The 19319-nt window shown below is 41.3% G+C and overlaps 1 protein-coding gene across 5 annotated transcripts in view; it reads right to left on the bottom strand.

Moving 5' to 3' along the window:
- Positions 1 to 19319, bottom strand: part of LOC119546438 (cytohesin-1) — a 43024-nt gene that overhangs the window by 8043 nt on the left and 15662 nt on the right. The window contains exon 2 of one of the 5 annotated variants that reach the window (XM_037852708.1): positions 33 to 1262. The exons of 2 other annotated variants lie outside the window; for them this stretch is intronic. In XM_037852708.1, coding sequence (XP_037708636.1) covers positions 33 to 1157 — 1125 coding nt within the window. In that variant the 5' untranslated portion in view covers positions 1158 to 1262. Of the gene's footprint in view, positions 1 to 32; positions 1263 to 19319 lie in introns of those variants that run through there. 2 more of the 5 variants (XM_037852709.1, XM_037852710.1) reach the window with 2 other exon arrangements.

Below are 19319 nucleotides of genomic sequence, written 5' to 3'. Positions count from 1 at the left end.
GGAATTTCCAACATCCTCCTTCCCCCACATACCTTTTCCGGCCTCCTCAGGATGACCAGGTTGCCACTCTGCTCCGCATTGCTGCGGTTTCTCTCGAGGAGTGTGCGACAACTCTCGCAGAGATTCGATTGCTGGCTGCCCCGTTTGCTTCCACTGTCGTTGTTGTTATTGTGGTTCACATTGTTGTTGTTATTGCTGATCGAGTTTCGCTCGGATTCACTGGGGGAATTGGAGCTGTCGTCGATGAAGCGCAGATCGCCGGTATCGGGTGTCAGCGGTGAACTGAGTCCCGAACTGGCATCCGTTTCCAGTTGCAATCCGGGATTGTCCATTCCCAAGCCCAAGCCCATTTCCGATTCACTATCCACATCTACATCCAACATGCAACCCAAGGAGTTGGATCGTGTCTTACGCGGGGATCGTCTTGAGATGATCTCTCCCTTCTCATTCAACAGGATCTCCACAGGTCGCGAAATAACCATAGTCCTGGTCGTCGTCGTGGAGATGGTGTGCTGGTACTCCGTTCGTTTGCTGAGGATATGCATGTTGGGTTCATCGGGGCAGGGCAGGCGTTGCACTTCGGTGACCTTGCGGGTCACATCGCTGCAGCTAACGGTTTGGGTGCTCAGAGTGGGACTGGCTGGAGGTGGGCTATCGGGCGATAGATTGGTGATGTTGTATGTGGCCACGCTGGTGTAGGGTGCCAGCGAGGGGGAGCGCGGTTTAACCGGGGGTTTTGGGGAGATCTTGGGTGTGGCTTTGGGTGTGACCTCCTTGCTGGCCTCATTCTTGGGTAGTAGATTACAAAAACAGCGAGTGCAAACACTGCTCAAGCTACTACCACTACTACTGCTGCCCGTTTCCACCAGCCGTCGGCGATCGTCCTTGACTCCTGGCGCAATATAGAAGGTGCTGTTGCTCAGGCGACTTCCGGGCGATCCCTTTGTGGAGAATCCCACGCCCACGCCCACATTTACAGCACCACTACCAACACCATCCCCGGAGGAGAGGTCAAAGCAACTTCTCTGCAACTGCTGCTTGCTGCCAAAGCTTCCACTGCCCCCCAATCCCGAGGAGCTCTTCTTGTTCTTGGGCTGCCGGCGCAGCGAGGAGAACCAGTTACTGATGCTGGGACGTTTCTGGTGCAGCGAGGCCATCCTTCCTCTGCTTCTTGGTCAATTGCTCACTTCCTGGGAAACAAGTTTGGTCCTCCTGAATTTGGGGCAATTAGACTTGCTCCTCCATGGTTTGCACACTGAAAACTTTAAAGGTCTTAGTTTGGAAGGAGATCTTAGGGCTCTTGAGTCAGGCAATTTACAAGTACAAAGCGGGGATCTTTCTTCAGTTTAACCCATAAATTAATTAGCCCATTTTGGGCTGTCTTCGCCCCGAGTGCAGTGTGTGAAACCCCACAAAGCACTTCTCGGCAGGAAGTGTCAGCATAGCCTCAGAATTGAATTTGTCTGGCGTCGCAACATTTTTCGGGTTTCCCCTGCCAGCTCAGAACGGAGACACAAAACGAATTACGCTAATGGCCTGCAGGTTAACAAGGTGATGGCGTTCCCTAATCCCAGGACATGCAGACGCGACGAAGAAAAGGACACTTCCGTGTGTGATTTGTCGACTTGCGGCTTTAAGCATTGAATCAACAGAACAGCACAGAGATCCCAGGATCAGGATCTAAGGATGGGCATGAAAATGGGATTGAAAATGGTACCGAGTCTGCGGCAGACGCCCAGCCATTCCTTTGTCTTGTGATTTATTGAAATTTCTTTCGGGTCCCCTTTGCACTTGGTGTCTAATGTTTGCTGTGTGCATTATTTTCGCTTTGGGACAAACCGGAAGGAAGTCAGCTCGATAAAGCTCGGGAATTGTTTTTTGGGAACAGGCGAGACCGAAATCTAATTGGGGTCGGTGTTCTGGGCTTTAGCAAACACGAGAAAATCACTCAAGCATATGCAAAAGTTTAGCGAGACGAAGATTTTGCAAAGATTTATGGCATTTTTGGTGAGATGATTATTAAAATGTGTCCCCCACACAAAACGAAGGAAGCCTTATTTACATAAAAGCATTTTTTATCGATTGCTATTCAAAGTGTCAACGGAAATGCCTGTCAAGACCCTCACTTTTAATATAATCTGTCAATGGAATGTACAAGATACCAAGGGTTATTGCAAATCCTGATAAAATTACCCCTAAAATAACCTTTAACGTTAATTAGGGTCGCATTTTGAAGTTAAATTACCCAAGAATTCGCTTTGATTTTAAATAAGCTAACCGTTCCAGGTTTCAACAACCATATTTACTTTAATCAATGTCAAATTGTTGGGGTCCCCCGACCTGTAAACGAGGCGTGCGGACTCTCTAATGTCCCATCTGGGACCTGGCAACCGGGAAAATGACAAAGTCCCCAGGGGACGAGTTCTCTTACAGCCAACAATTGCCTGAGTTTTGGCCTTGCCACGCCCACTCATGAGGCGGGAGAACCCCAATGAAGTATCCAAAAGAGTTTTTGGCATCCTTTTTACGGTGCCTACGTGATTGGATTGCACAAATGAGCGAACATTCAAATGGATTGCATTTAATATGGTCCCTATGTAGATGTTCCCTATATAAGTACATATAAAATAGCCAAGGAAAGAAGGCAAACACGATGGGGCGGCGACCACATAAAAGGCGCGGCCAGCTTCGTTGACCAAGTTGAAAAAGATTGAGGCAAAAGACAAACACTGGGTAGAACACACAGGTGAATGCCACAAGAAGAGAAGACTAAAGAAGGAAAATAAGTAAAATGAAATTAAATTTGTAAACAAACTATCAATCAAACTGAATGAAGCCGACACACAGTCAAATGAGTAAAGTACACAGACATGCAAAGGGCGAAAGATAAAAGCAGATCCCACAGATACATGTATACATACATATAGATACAGATACAGATACGAGCACCGACAACTTGAAGTGGCCCATCAAAGCTGCGATTGTGATTGCTACCTGTGGGCAGGAAATGCGCTTTGACTATGGAAAAGTAATGGCGTGTAGGACTTAACCCCTTGTGAGTTTTCCCAAAGTCTTGGCCTGTGATAAATGGGGTAAAAGCAAAATAAAAGCGTATAAAAGACGCCGCCACACACAGTAGCCAGCAAAATGGGGCGTGTCTCGGGCCATTTATCTTGACAATTTAATCTACACTTTACACTTTGCAACCAAACAATTGAAAACTGCTGGCGAACGCCTTTTTCTCGGCCAACGCGCTCTCTTAACCCTTTTGTCTGGGATTGGTAAAACCAATTAGAAAATCAGACACATAAACAATGCCCTAGACCGAAATACATACTCTCTGGCATAAGAGCCAGATAATACAGAAAGTACCATCTGGGACTCAGGCGACGGGGAGGGAAAGAAAGGGATTGGCGGAGAAAGACCTTTATTGTCGACATCGCCGTCGTCTGGGTGGATTTGAGTTTTCCCATAAGTGACTTTTACTTTCCTCCAGCAAAATGCAATTAAACGCAAGCTTTCCTCGCTCACTCTCCAATTGCGACAGTTAGTTTTCCCTTCTTTTTGTCTCTCCCGACATTAAATTAAATGTATCTACGTATCTCGGCTTTGTCGGGTCAATGGCTCTCGTTGATGGAAAGTGTGAACATTTTGTCTGCAATTGTTATTGATTGTCTGTGTAAAACATGCTAAGAGGATTTTCTATTTAAGAGTCTTAGCTTTGTCTGTTCAGTGGAAAAAAGTGAAATTAGAATAATATTTAGGGAATATGACTTCACGGGAAGCCTTTTAAAAATTTTCCGCTTTTAGATTGCGGAATTATTCCCTCGAAAACAAAAGCGAAAACTATTTCTCGCTAATGATCAAAACTTGTCCAGCCTCAACGCTCATAAAAAATCACGCAAAAAAGAAATCTAAAAAATGCCATATAAAACAAAAAACACTTTACAATAGACGATGCTGATGAGACCTCGCCATATGTAGGCTATATACTTTTTGTAGACTTTATTTCGTATAGTTTGCGTCATTTTACTAAATCGAGAAAGATGCAAATTTGTGCCTGCGATGTGGGAGAATGGGGAATATTGCCCGCATTAGTTTCAAGTTTTGTATTTTTGGAGGTTTGTTTTTTGCCAGATGAATGGCAGGCAATTCGCAGGCAGCAGCTGAAACTAGGAGCATAAGGATGATGAAGAGGAGCACAAACAGAAACCAAGCAAAACTAAACAGAAAAAAAGGCAAAACAAATATATAATAATAAACAAACCCGCCTGGGCTGCCTTGGCATCCATAAACGTAATGAGCAATGTCCATAGAGAGATACAGATGGAAATATTTATGCGAGTGATACGTATATAGTATAGTCAGGCAGGCATCAAACAGTGGCAACAGCTGGACCTCCCATTTCAATGTATTATTTATATTTGGCATTTGTTTATGATATGTTAAATGGCATTTGGTCATTTTTTATGCTCGAGACACAAATGGTGAAAGATTTCGTCTGCCCTTGCCGGGCATGATTTATTTTGTTTCCATTCTGGTTTCCATTTTGAAAAATCACTTGGTCCACACCTATGGTCTTATGCCACTGACTTAAAATTCGGGTAACTGCTTGGATTTCATTTAAAAGGTTATGGCAACATAGAGAAAAAAGAGACTACAGCTTTAAAAATATTTAATAATTTTTATAAATATACTTTATATATATCAGATCTGTTAGTCGAAATGAAAGTCAGTTAGATATGGCTATAATCAAACAAAAGGTAAAAATTAAAAACTTTTCCAATTAGTTGCTATTCGCCTTAAACCCCAAGTAATTATATATCTATAAATAAGCGGAGAGATGTACCTGGTTAAACATGATTGTCTCTGAAAATTAGCCCCAAGATTTTCAAGGCCCTAAGCACCAAGCTAATAATCAAAACCACTCTGAACTAATAAGTGTGGAGCGTTCTGTGTATTAAAGTGCATATATATATTCCCCATAAATCTCATTCCCTAGGCTGTATTTCTCTGCTCGGTGAACCATTAAGAACGCAAGTTCGTTGGCCCACTTCGTCGGCACAAACAACAATCAACAATGTCCGCCAACAGAATATCTAAAATAAATGTGTTTTTAATTAAATACCTTTTGTTTCTACTCAGAATAGAATAGAGCACGGGAGACAGAAGAAAGCTGGACAAAAGGTAAGTCGAATACAATCAGAGATGTAGATGCGGGTGGTACGTGTATCTATCGCCTGGTAAATGTACCTGGATTTCCACAGCTATTTCTACTCCCACAAAAACGACGTGATGGCCCTTTATACTTAATTCTTTTTTTTGGCAGACATTTCCCACAGCTCATTAGAATGCCGCCGTTTCCAATGTAATTAGATTGTATTGTAGACATTGTACAAAAAGGTTGAGAAAACGACATTACTTTATACTTTGCTCACACATTTAGAAGGAATTTCTGCTGCTTAGTAAAATGTTAGTTACACGCGCTCTGCATACTAAACACCTGCGCCCCTTACACAGATACTCAGATACTTTTGTGTATCCGCGAGGTAGCAACAGGTGCACGTTATTTTTTTTTTATGGCAGCTCCCAAACAAAAACAACAGACAGACGGGGGCTTTTACGTAGCTCGTTTTGCTTGTGGCATCGTATTTTACCCATGTTTATTGATTGGGTTTTCCGCCTCTGTTTACTGGCGTCAATTTGCTAATTGTGCATTTCGCTTTCGGCCTCAATTTCAGATAGCTAATTGTTGTATCTGCTGGATACGTTCTAACTCAGATGGATCACTTTTGCTTTTATGCACTGGCATTTCGCACTGGAACGCTTTTCGGGTCAAGGTGAGAGAGGGTTCGTTTGTTGTCTACGCATTGGAAATTCAATTTTCCCAATTGACTGTCAGTTTGCTAGTTGAATATGATTTTGATGGATTGATTGATTGACTGATGCGAATAGAATGAATGACATGGCGCAACATCAAAGCAAATTGCATAGACGCATGCTGAATTTATGAAAATTATTTCAGATTTATTCCGTTCCCTAAGTCCCTTCCCTCACTACCTGCAAAGTTTTCAAATCTTCCAACTTGAACTGGAAGTGGAAATGGAATTTTTAAGTTTTTGAGTTTCTTGCCCTTTTTGGGCAGGAAACTTTTCGCAGTCCATGAAAAAGTTTTCGTCAGCTGCCGACAGAACTAATTAGTAAATGAACTTCAAGCAAGGGCTAGTTCAATTAAATTAAATGGAAACCAAATCTTTATCTAGAGCAAACATAAAACCCATTAGGCCTATGCGATTAAATTTGAATAATTCAATCAACCGGTTCTTGAAACTATTATCATTGAAAATGGTGTTAAATGTATTTAACATCGAAAATTATTAAAATACCCGAATCTTACTGATGAAAACCGGTTTTCACACCAAAAATGCAAAAAGATAAACATGTATAATGTGGGAAAGATTGTTTTGAAGAATTAGCATTGGAGCGGGCCTTGGAGGCAACGTAATATCATTTGATTAACCATAGCCCAAAGTCCAAAGGCGATATCAAGTTTGAATGCCTTTGTGTTTTCCCCAAGCTGAAAGCTACATTAAATGGAACTAAACTGTGATAAAACATAAGCTATGCAAATGGCCGGCGGATATGGTTTTTTTTGTGTTTTATTGTAGCTTGAAATTGTTCTACAAAGCCTTGTAATTATAATGAGAAGTTACAGATAAAACCATGCACTTGCCAGAAAAGTGGGTCCTAGGGTATTCCCTATGTTCCTAATGTGTAATTAAATTGATAAAGAAAACATTGGATATTTCAATGGTATCAGAGTTCTAGTTAAAAAAAAAACAATTTAGAAATTTTAGAAAAAGAAAATCCAGAAATGTAATAGAATTTTTGTTGAGAGCATATACTATGGGATACAAAACTCTTCCAAAGCTTCAACCATACAAGTCGGAATTCCTGAACAGCGAACAAAACAGACAAAAAAGCGGAACTCCATGCGTTATTTTTGGGCAAACACTTTCCATTTTTCGCATTTGAAAGTGATGTCAAGATGCCAAGACAAAGAGCGGAGTCGAGACACGGCAAGGACCACATAATCGTAGTCTGGCCCAAAGTCCCCATCTCCTTTTCCCTTCGCCAACGAGACGTGAGATGTCTGCGAATGCTGTTTGGTCGACGTGATTTGAACGCGCAAAAGACATCCGCACTGGTTATTTTTTTTATTTTCTCTATCTTTTTCCCTCTATCTCTCTGTTTGAATCGCTGGCACTTTCGGTTTATTCTTGGCTCTTTTGTCTCCGACTTGCTGTCTGTGGTGGCTTCCTAAAAATGTTAAAAATGTTTTTTCTACACAATGTTTTTTGCCTTCTACTTGCCGAGATAGACACGAGTATCTTTTGCTTACTCTTGTGCTCGGCTTGTTTATAAATTGGAAATTTTATGGTAAACCCAAAACCCGATGAAACCGAAAGTCCATTGCCTTTTCCAGCAAGTCAACATATGTGTGCATTTGCAGGTCCTTGAAAATAGCTGTCGACACGAGTTCTCCTTGGGTTCTTTTTCGTTTTTTTCTTCTGGTGTGTTAATAACTGAAATGCATTCTTAAGTTCTACTCGAAATTACGTCGCAGATACTTTTGTATCTTTGTTTATGCATCGCATGGTTTTTCCTCGACTTTTCCTAGGCAAAGCAGTTCCATTTCTGACAGCTCGTTACGAGTGCATTCGATTCCGTTGCAGTTCGGTTTTCCTTTGCCTCGGATCTTTATTTTTATACACTCGGCTGACATATGTTTCGGATTCGAAAACTCATTTAGTGTGTCAGAAAATAATATTATGGCCTGTGAAGGACGGATTGAGTTTTCCTGTGGGAAACCACGTTAGATAACGATTTTTGGCCGCCAGTTGGTCTGCCCTTTTGATACTCTTATCGTAGCGATAAGAATCTAGATTGGGGTATTCAAATAACTAAACATATTGACGCAATCCCATGATAAATGACCAGCAAAGCTAAGCCAGAAATAAGCAAATGCCCGAAGGCCATTCAAATATTTCGCTATTTGACTTGGCAAAGTGCATAACTGAAACATTTATCTAGCCAAATGTTTTGAAAATGACTCATGACACATTTTGCGTAAAGTGAAATTCCAATGCCTTGGCCCAGACATTGTTCAAGTCTTTTCTTAATTAATATTAATATTCTTTGAGCACAAAAAGCAGACTCTGAGCAAACAATATCTCTTTTTCGATATTAATTTCTTTTGATTTTCAAGAGCACCACAAGTGGAAACATCAAAAATTTCTCTCTGACTTAATGAACATAAATATTGTTAATTTTTGTTATTTCGCTATGCTTGACACGAGATTTTGGCCATCATTTGTCTTGGCTTTATATTAGCTTTTTCTTTTTGCTATCCGTTTGTTTATTTTATTAACAAAAGCGAGCAAAACGCGTGCGCGAAGATCTTGCCATGTTTATTAAATAAATAAATAAAGATGATGTACTGCAAAGCTAAAATGTGGCAAAAACATTTACTTTAAATGTGGATCGGCTTAAAATATGTCTTTAATTTGCTCAATTTGTACGCCCACAAATGAATCAACATTCCGAGATGGGCTGATCATCGTTATAATATGTATGTATCTTGGAACAGTGCGTTTCGCCACTGTTTGCCATTTTCGCTTGGAATTTATGAAAGGAAAAATTCAAGATAAGAACGATCATATATGTATATCTGAAGCAAACTGTCCAGATATACGATCTAACCTCAGAAACCGCATGTGGGAATCAAGAATCAACAGTGTCATCGTATAATATATGGACTAAAGTAGCACAAATTAATTTGCGCGCAAATATTTTCCCACGTGCACTCGGAATATTTTCCATTTTAGACCAGTTCTGTACGGATTTTGCCACATCTGAGGGGTTGGATCCGAACACACCCCCATCGACCGACCTCGTAGTTCATCTTGCCCCCACATAAAATGTTTGGACAGGTCATAAAATGTTTTGGGGTTCGCATATTGTGGGACTAATTTATGTGTTTTACATGAGTGAGTTCTTTTTTTTAGTGTGTATATGCTCCTAGTTCTGCGGTTAGTGGAGGTGCAGATACTCAAGCGTCCACTGGATTAATGCCACTTTAGATCTGCTGCGACATAAATTACAAAAGCCAACAACCAGCTCTAGAGATCCCATGCTCTCAGCATCACAGAAAATATAACATATCTCTAAATTGGATTTTATTCGCCCAGGTTGGCTCTATTTTTAAAGAAGAAATAAAACACCAAGGAGCTGGCTTCTAAATAGAAATGTCTGCCTGGCCTGGCAGAGTTCTGGGACCCAAACTATTTTCTCTCATTGGATTCCTAATGCATATTTGTGTTTTAAATTGAGTTAGCATTTGCCTGCTTGAAAGTGTCTGTGTAAATAGCCATCCGGTTACCAGGTAAAAAGCACTTTGCACTTGGGTCTCCTTGTTATTATTTGCATACCGAAATGAGAATGGGGATTGGCAAGGTAACTAAATTTTGGCTTAGAAGATATTTCGTTTAATATCTATAAGCCAACCAAATTTTAGTGCTTAGATCAAAATATATTAATAATTAATTATAAATATTTCAGGCTTTATAAAGAAATATTTTTGTATACAATTTTTAAAGCTTTATAAATATAATTTTAGATGGATAAACTTCTATGTTATGAAACTATGATGAATGCTTTTCCTAAGAAGTGGCTGTTTTTACTGTGGTAACCAATTTTCCTTTGATCTGATGATTTTTTGCCCGTATCACAATGGAACTTTTTTTCCACTTTCCTTAGGCCCCCAACCATTTGTTCTTCCTCTCTTCTGACTAATGGCAAACCATTTACAGTGATACTTAAAAATCGAGGACTTTCAGAATGAAGAGCGTTGTGGCGTTTAGCGAGCCGCTGGAAGTCCTTCAGAAAACCCTTGACACACAAATCCGCGATACTTAGAGGGGGTGGACTAAAAGCCTCCTCCAACTGCTCCAGTTTCTTATTCATCAGTCCCGCGCCTGCAATACCAACGAGTTTCCTTTCTCCGCCACACTTTTATAGTATTTAGCATTTGCATCGGGTGAATCAACAAATAGAGTGATTCATACGCGGACTATTAATGAGAGAAGCCTGTACGTGTGTGCACTGCCCAAGAGTTCACATCGAATATGTAACTTTAATGGAAGTGTCGCAACTGAATGACAAAAATAAAAGAAACTACAAGACAAAAGGCAATTGCCCACAGCATTTATATGTATAATTGAGCAACGGGGCGAGAGAACTGCATAATCAAGTGAAGGGGTCAACGGAATCGAGAAGAATGCCAAAGACTTTGGGTGGGGAAAACCAGTTTCATGTACAGGCTAATTACGCGCCAGTCGAAAAGTTGTGTCAAGTATCTGTAGGAAATGTTTCTGCATAATATTCATGCAAATGAAGAGACCAGAAAGCTGCAAATGAGCAAATCAAATAGGAAAAAAACATAAAAACAACTACAGTTAGATAAACAACTTGTTGCATTCCCAAATGGGATAGGATTGGATGGTTCTTTGCAGTTTGAGGGACTGTTTGTCATCTCTATCCGCATTTCCCAGTTTTTGAGTACCCGTCATTGTCTTCATGGCATGTTGGTGTGGCCCATTTGCATCTGCAGACTTCTTCTGACACTTCTCCTCTGGCGCATTGCAGTTTAGATGAAATTGCCTAGATAGGCCTAGACAGGCCCAAGATACATTGGCTTCCCATACCCATTTGCAATCCCCATCCCATGCCCCTTTCGCATTCGCAACTTACTCCAGTGACTCATGTTTTGCTTGCCCTCGTGTTTATGACACACGCATTCACTGGAACGGACCTAAACCCAAAGATCTGGCCACAGGAGCTCCAAGTGCCCCAATCGCAAAGTGCCTCGCCTTGTCTGCATAAATCAGAAAGTAGATAAAGAAAATTGCAACTACATTTTACGAACACCAACTGCAACTGCAATTGCAACGTAAACTCTACAAACTCCCAATCCGGAGACGATAAGTGAACTGCATATAGAGATATTAGCGGTTCTTAAAGTGCCATAAACTGGGGTATACTGTACGAGCGGAAGTTTAAGTTGACACAGTGTTTCAGTTTCAACGAGAAGTTTGTCGAACAGTGGTCCCCTTTTTTAGGTTTATAAATTGAAGATAAGAAAAATATTTAATAAATTTCATGGCAAATGTTTTCCTAAATTTATTTATTTATAGTTATTACTCATACCATGTTTAGTCGTATCTTGTTTTGATTTATTCAAACTAGCAAATACCAAAATATTAAACTCTTTAAACTACCATATGGATGAATTTGGTATTCTCTTGGTAAATTTTTTAATTTTTACTTTTATTATATTTTGGTATTATTTTTACCATTGAAGAACATAACAAGGAATAATATTTCTTAAATTTCCCATTTTTAAAAACTACTCTTGGTAAAATCCATACAGTAATATTTTAAAGAGACAGCGAAAAGCAAGATAGCTATCAATATCAAAGTGATATGTATATAGATAGAACTGATACTGAATTTCATAAAAATTATCATCACATCTTATACATTTTTTCTATGTGTAGTAAATACAAACACTGCATTTTATTTCATATCCTATCCTATCCCCTTGAGGCTCTCAATGCCCATTTGATTGCCCCTACCATGACCTTTGATTGAATAGTTTCGATTTAGCAATTGTTATTGTCCAACCTTAATTGCTTTATTCAATTTTGTCAATCCGTGCTCGGGTTCCAATAAACACTTTAGCTATAGTGAAATAAACAAGTAAATAAAATTAAGCAAAACAAGCGTAGAAAACGACCGCAAAAAATGGCAAAAGTAGAGGTAGCAAATTCCACAACGACACCCAATGCAGTGTGTGTGTTTGGTCTGGTCAAACAAAAAAAAAAAAACATGAGAAAAAACAACAGAAAAAAATTGCAATAAATTAATTTAATGGCAACGACAACAAGCAGTAACAGCAACACCAACAGAAACCAAAAACAACTGTCAACAACAAGGGAAACAGAAGCTGCTTTAATTGTTTACAATGGCACAGGGACAAAGTTCCAGGCGTCTGTTTTAATTTCCACAGCCTAGGAAAAGTAAAGAGAACTGGCACTGGGGAAACTCACTCATTGATCTTCGTTCATTCGAGTTGACAAAGACGTTGTGACAAGGGCACACCCCAGCAAGAGATCCCAAAGACTTAAATAAGACATCAGAAGGTCTCCCAAGATTGAATGGGATAGGGTTTGGGACAGCCTTTGCAAACATTTTTATTGCTTTTTGGTTTTTATTTATTTTGTAGTTTCAGCACTCCTCTCACATGCCCATTTGAAATTCGAACCCTTGCCAGCAGCTTCTAGCGCCATATGCATGCGAAATATACATACAATATTTAGGAGGAGGAACCCCGGGTTGGTTCTACTCCCTCCTGACCTTCTACATTTCGGTACCTTTTCCCTGGCACGCGAAAGGAAGTCGAGTTGAATGTAATAAAATGGTTTTGCTATCGGTTTTTGGTATAATTAGCATTTTCCGCCGACCGCCGGCAGCTGTTCACATGCGGGGGTCGATCGGAACTCCTGGCCCCATATGGTGGTAGCTGCCATTTGCAGTTTTACTACCCGAAACCGATTGCACTTTAAGGTCTGTTTTGGCAGTTATGGGAGTAACTGAGCTAAGGTAGTTTGATTTTATTAAGCTGCCTGTCTAAAGAGGAAAAATATTAAACATTTTGATCCTAGGTTTTACTACTTTCAATAGCTTTAAAAAGTTTTAATTTAAAATATTATAATAGCCATATGACACTAGATTAAATTTTGTCACACTCCATAGAATTATTTAAAAAAAAAAAAGAAAAGATGTTTAACAGTGTTTTCAAAATGTGTACTTCAATTAATAAAGAAAAATCCAGTGTAAGTAAGTCAACATTTAAGCAAGTGCCATAGGGCCATAATAATTTCTCTTTAAGTTTAGCCCCAAAATTTTCATTCTTCAATTTAGAATAACCAAAAACCATAAAAACAATTGAACCACTTAAGTTTTAGTTAGTTTTATGTTTTTTAGAACTCTTATAGCCATATGACACTACCTTAAATGTTGATTAACTAATAAAATTTATGTAAAAAGAGGTTAAATTCAAAACATACCTACACATATATTTAAGGTTGGCATGACTTGCTTAATTAAATCCATTAGAAGTGAGTGGAAAAGTAAGTCTCATAAGCCTAAAGTGATTTCTTTATAACTTTAGCCTCCACAATTTCATTAGACAACATATAATACCCCGAAACCTTAAAAACAGATGCCCCATTTCAGTTTCACTCACTTTCAGAGAGTGTGAGTATTACACCCACCAATTACACAGCTTAAGTGACTCATGCACTTCCACTATCCTTGCAATATTACATCGATAGTGCTTCCCTCCTGTTATTACATTATATTTTCTAAATTTTATGCTCGGCAGTTGCATTTCATTTTCAATAGTGCAACACCCACCCATCTCGAGTTCCACCCGACTGGCGGCAAAGGCAATTAGCTCGGTTCTGACATTTCTGTTTCGAGGGGCTGCCATGGAGTCCGGTCTTTAAGCACGCCCTGCGTCGCCTTGCCCTTCAAAACTGGGAGAATATGGTTACGTAGCGCTGGTTTTTATTGTCTGGCCAAGTTAAGGCGCACTGGGGCCTTAGATGCACACACAAAGTATCTAAATATCTGGCCGTATTGTTCAAGTCATGTAGGCAGTAGAAGAAGAAGAGGAAGGACGGGAATACTCTGGTAAACAGGACGGGCGGCTAGGTTACGTGCCGTGTCCGTGGGCTATTAAATTAATTATGCCCGCTTTAATGACTTTTGTTGGCTTTTCCTATTTTATAGATTTATGAAATGTGGAGAATATCAACAAAGACCCTACCGCACTTTTCCGTCTTTAATTGTTTTTAACATGAAGTGTCCGAGGTCTCTGTGTAATTTTAATAGTCCTAGGCTGAGTGTTAATCTTGAAAATACTTCCCTTATTATCACAATTATTCGTTTGAAAAATCCTCCTCAACTTATGAGGCCGTAAATCAGCAAAAGGTGTGTGTGTCATAAAGTCACGGAGATGACGAAATGGGTTTATTAACTACATGTAGTTCCGGCTAGTCTAATAATATTCACGATTATTAATTATCTGCTTTGTATGACTTTTGTTTAGTAAACAAAAATTAAATACAATCGAATGTTCGTGTTTGTTGCGCACTTTAGTTTCAATCGCCCCATAAAGCAAGTGCAATGATTGAAATCGCTTTGGCGACGCTTTAATTGATTTCGAAATGCGCAGTGTCTGCGAAGGGAAATCCGAAATATTTTAACGCCTTTTGCCACATCTTCATGTGAATTGGTTGTTGTTTTGATGCCAGTTTTAGCGGGTCAGTTGGAAATTACGATGGCCAAAGTGACCCAGGAAAGGGCCTCCAATTTTGTAACTCAAAGCAAGAAAATCATTCAAATTTCACACACGCTTTGCACGATCATATATAAGTTAACTAAGTAAGTTAACCGGGCGACGGCAATGACCGATCGTCCGAAAGCTCGCTCCGGCCAAATTGCTGACACAGCGTCTGGCCGGAAGCCCGTGCATAGCCGGCAAGCACTACCCATTGGAGTGGCCGCTATGAGTCCCTTTTTATGTTAGCTTTAAGTTTAGTTCTCATTTTGATTTGAAAGAATAAAGAGCTAACGCTCACGAATTGAAACTCCGGCCATCGCCGTATTTGATTTATTGAAATTACACCCAGTCTGAGTCTCTAGGCCAGCGGGCTAAAAGAGGGCAGTTACCCTCTCAACCTAATCGTCATATATTTACTGTTGATGACGCAGGCCAACCGGCCAACTACAACACACACAGCGGCTGATATTACCAGCTACAACTACGGTCAACCGACCTCCTGCTACAGACGTTCTGCCAGCCAGCTTCACCCCCTCTACAGACGGACGGCCAGCCGGCACACGGATTAATTAATTATTTAATTGGCGCTCAACGTAAAAGTACCCACAGCGGTATAGGAGGGATTATGTAAGTGAGCAATTCAATTCATACCCTTCTTCATCTGCATTGTGTAACTTTTGATGAATAAAAATAAACCGCGGCCAGAATATTTTCTGCGGCTCCGCTTCTATAAATTTGTGTCAAATAAACATACTCACTAATTGGTTGACAATTTTATTGCTGTAATCACAAGTGACATTATTTGTGTTTTTCATTGTTTGCATTTTTTAAAAATTCTTTCAATAAATATCTCGGTGCCGAATATTATCGCCAATATAACTACCAGATTACATAATTAATATATTTACATATATTTACATATTTAATATTTAATACCCAGCCTGGACGCAAAGGCGCCGCCGGGAAATAAATTTATTAATTGTGCATTTATTGATATATTTTTATTGGCGACGGATACTGTCTCATTTAAATTTGTGCATTTAATTTACCCCTTATATGTAGTCGTCTTTTTGCTTACACCGAAATTCTTTGTGTTAGCTTCGCAACAGTCTTGGGTTTGTTTTTGTTTCCATCGCTTACCCACTCCACTACGACACTCGAACTTGACACCGCGACGTTTGTGTTCCGACTTTGTTTAGCTTCGCTTCTTTGTCTTTCAGAACGGCAGCTTAGCCACCACGAATCTTTACTGTGTCAATTTTTGTTGTTTATATTTTCGTTTGCCATAGCGGAGACCCAGTCCCCGCGATCCCCTTCCCCTTGTCACTGCTTGGCAAGGCAACAGCTCAGTTTTCCAACGAGCTCTCGTCCATTGTTACCGAGCGGCATCTCAGCCCCCGCGGCCCCCTCGCCATATCCGTGGGCAAGACCGCTTGGGCATGCATTAAATCGCTGGGCCGATTTAGCTTGCACAGCTCCATATGAGCAACCCATTCCAACAATATAGGAACAGCAAGCAGGTCCCCAGTGACTCTGAATCCGAGACCGAAGGGCCGGCAAGAACTTCTACACCGAAAAGTGTAAGCGTCGGCACTCCCTCAGACAGAAACATGGCATTTAACCCAGACCAAATAAAGGCGGTAGTAGAGGCTGCCGTCAACCATGCCCTACAGGACAGCCAGCGCAGGGAAAATGAATTGCGCCAGACTATCCAACAACTAGCCAACCAGGTGGCGGCGATGCAGGTCGCACCCGCCCCAACAGTAACTCCTCAGATTAAAGTTTATGCACCCATAGACATTAATAACGCCGTCATTTGTAATGAGCCACTAGACGCCGTCAAATGCCTGCCCGAATTTTCGGGTGCCCAGGAAACATACGTCTCCTGGCGGCAGGCGGCAGTAGGCGCATACTTTATTTTTAAAGATTTCGTAGGAAGTTCACGCCATTATCAGGCAGTTATTATAATTAGGAGCAAAATAAGGGGCCCGGCCGATGCAGTGCTATCCTCATTTGGCACAGTGCTTAATTTCGAAGCGATTATAAATCGACTCGACTTTACTTATAGTGACAAGCGGACAATGCATGTCATAGAGCAGGAGATGGGCACCCTCAGACAGGGGAGTCTCTCGCTTCTACAATATTATGATGAGGTTGAAAGGAAGCTCACCCTCCTCACCAACAAGGCGACCATGACATATGAAGCCTCCGCTGCACAAGTTTTATGCGAAAAATTCCGGGATGATGCCCTTCGCGTATTTATCTCTGGGTTAAAACGCAGCCTCACTGACGTCCTCTTCGCGGCGAAGCCCAAGGACATGCCATCAGCACTTGCCTTGGCTCAAGAGGTCGAGGCGAACCATGATAGGTACACCTTTGCGTCGTCATTTGCAAAAAGCCAGGAGGATAGGGAGAAAAAACAATTTCCTAAGGCGCAAGAGCGTCAGCAGGCCACCGCTCAGGCTAATTCCCAATATAGTGGCGGTAAAAATCCCCATTTCACTAAGCAGCACAAGGCACAGGTGCACCCTGCTCTACGCAGCGAGAGGCACCAGGGAGACACTCCAGAACCCATGGAAGTGGATCCATCATTGGCTAGAATGCTTAAACCATCACAAGCCCCGGCATACCAGAACAGGAAGCCGGCGGCGTCCGATAAAACCAACCCACAAAAAAGGCAAAGAGTAAACTACATTGCCCAGAGCGCTGACAAAACTGGTGACACGTACACCGCAGCGGCCTCTAGCGCGGCACAAGAAATCGATGATGACGCTGTCAACGAGTACGACTCGGATGCCATAAATTTTTTAGGGGAAGATCCCTGCTACCCGTCATCAGACGAAGAGTAGCGGGGATTGACATGAGATTTCTAGTTGATACGGGCGCGTCCAAAAATTTCATCCGACCATATGAAGGTTTGAAAGGTGTCCGCCCGGTAGAAGCTCCATTCAAAGCTCATTCGATCCATGGAGTCACCAATATCACGAAGAAATGCTTCGTGTCAATTTTCAACTTAAAAGCCACATTCTTCCTTTTACCAGATTTGTCCTCTTTCGATGGAATCATCGGACTTGACCTTTTAAAACAGGCAGGGGTGTCACTTTGTTTGGCCTCCGGTCAGCTCAAATGGGGCACGGAAGTAGAGAGCATCGACTTTCATACATGTCCCGATGTAAATTTTACTGAGGTGGATTGCTCAGATGCACCACCTTTGGTCAGAAAAGCATTTTTAAAAATGCTCAGCGACAGGAAAAAAACCTTCGCAGACCCCAATGAGGCCTTGTCCTACAACACGTCGGTGGTTGCCACCATCAGAACCATTGATGAGACGCCCATTTATGCCAAACTTTACCCATATCCAATGGGGGCAGCTGATTTTGTAAATGGCGAAATCCAAGATCTGCTTAAAAATGGCATCATCCAAAAGTCGAAATCCCCATACAATAACCCAATATGGGTTGTAGACAAAAAGGGCACCGACGAAACTGGCAGGCGAAAAATGCGTTTGGTATTGGATTTTCGCAAACTAAACGAGAAAACAATACCCGATCGATACCCCATGCCGAACATCTCGATGATATTAGGAAACTTAGGCAAGGCCAAGTATTTTACAACACTGGACTTGAAGTCCGGATATCATCAGATCACGCTGGCAGAATGCGACCGTGAAAAAACTTCCTTTTCCGTTAACGGAGGAAAGTACGAGTTTCGTAGAATGCCATTTGGATTAAAAAATGCAGCCAGCATTTTCCAAAGAACAATTGATGACATACTGCGAGAGCAGATTGGCAAATTTTGCTATGTCTATGTTGATGATGTTATCGTCTTTTCGGAGGACGAAAACTCCCACATCCGGCACGTGGATTGGGTTCTCAAGAGCCTACACGATGCAAATATGAGGGTATCAACAGAAAAGTCACGATTTTTCAAGAAAAGCGTCAGCTTTTTAGGGTTCATAGTCACCAATAACGGGGCTACCACAGACCCAGAGAAAATAAAAGCCATTCAGGAATTCCCAGAGCCTAAGAACATATTCGAGGTCAGGTCATTCCTTGGCTTGGCCAGCTATTATAGATGCTTCATAAAAGATTTTGCGTCCATAGCTCGGCCGATCACTGATATTTTGAAAGGGGAACTTGGAAGTGTCAGTAGACACAGATCCAGGAACATCCAGGTGCAGTTCAACGAGCCCCAACGGCAGGCTTTCCAAAAACTGCGTAACATTCTGGCTTCCGAGGATGTCATCCTCAGATACCCCGACTACCAAAAGGCGTTTGATCTAACGACGGATGCCTCAGCGTACGGCATTGGCGCAGTCCTATCCCAAGAAGGGAGACCCATAACAATGATCTCTAGGACCTTGAAGGACAGGGAAGTTAACTACGCTACCAATGAAAGGGAGCTATTAGCTATAGTTTGGGCACTGGCCAAATTACGCCACTATTTGTATGCAGTCAAAGATATAAATATCTTTACTGACCACCAACCGTTGACCTTCGCAGTGTCGGAATCTAATCCGAACGCGAAAATCAAGAGGTGGAAAGCCCGCATCGACGAGTCCGGCGCTAAAATTTTTTACAAACCCGGCAAAGATAACCTTGTTGCGGATGCCCTCTCAAGACAGCAACTTAACGTTGTGGAAGAGGAAGAGGCTTTTTCTAGCGCGGCCACAATTCACAGTGAGCTGTCGCTAACCTATACCATTGAAACCACGGACAAGCCTTTGAATTGCTTCCAGAACCAGATAACTCTGGAGGAGGCACGCTTTCCGTTAAAACGCAGCTTCGTCCTCTTTGGAAACAAGAGACGGCATGTGATTAACTTCTCCTGCAAAGAGTCATTACTTGAT

Source organism: Drosophila subpulchrella, chromosome 2L (assembly GCF_014743375.2).
Source record: "Drosophila subpulchrella strain 33 F10 #4 breed RU33 chromosome 2L, RU_Dsub_v1.1 Primary Assembly, whole genome shotgun sequence".
NCBI classification, from domain to species: Eukaryota; Metazoa; Arthropoda; class Insecta; order Diptera; family Drosophilidae; genus Drosophila; species Drosophila subpulchrella.
This window is presented reverse-complemented; position numbering and strand designations above follow the sequence as displayed.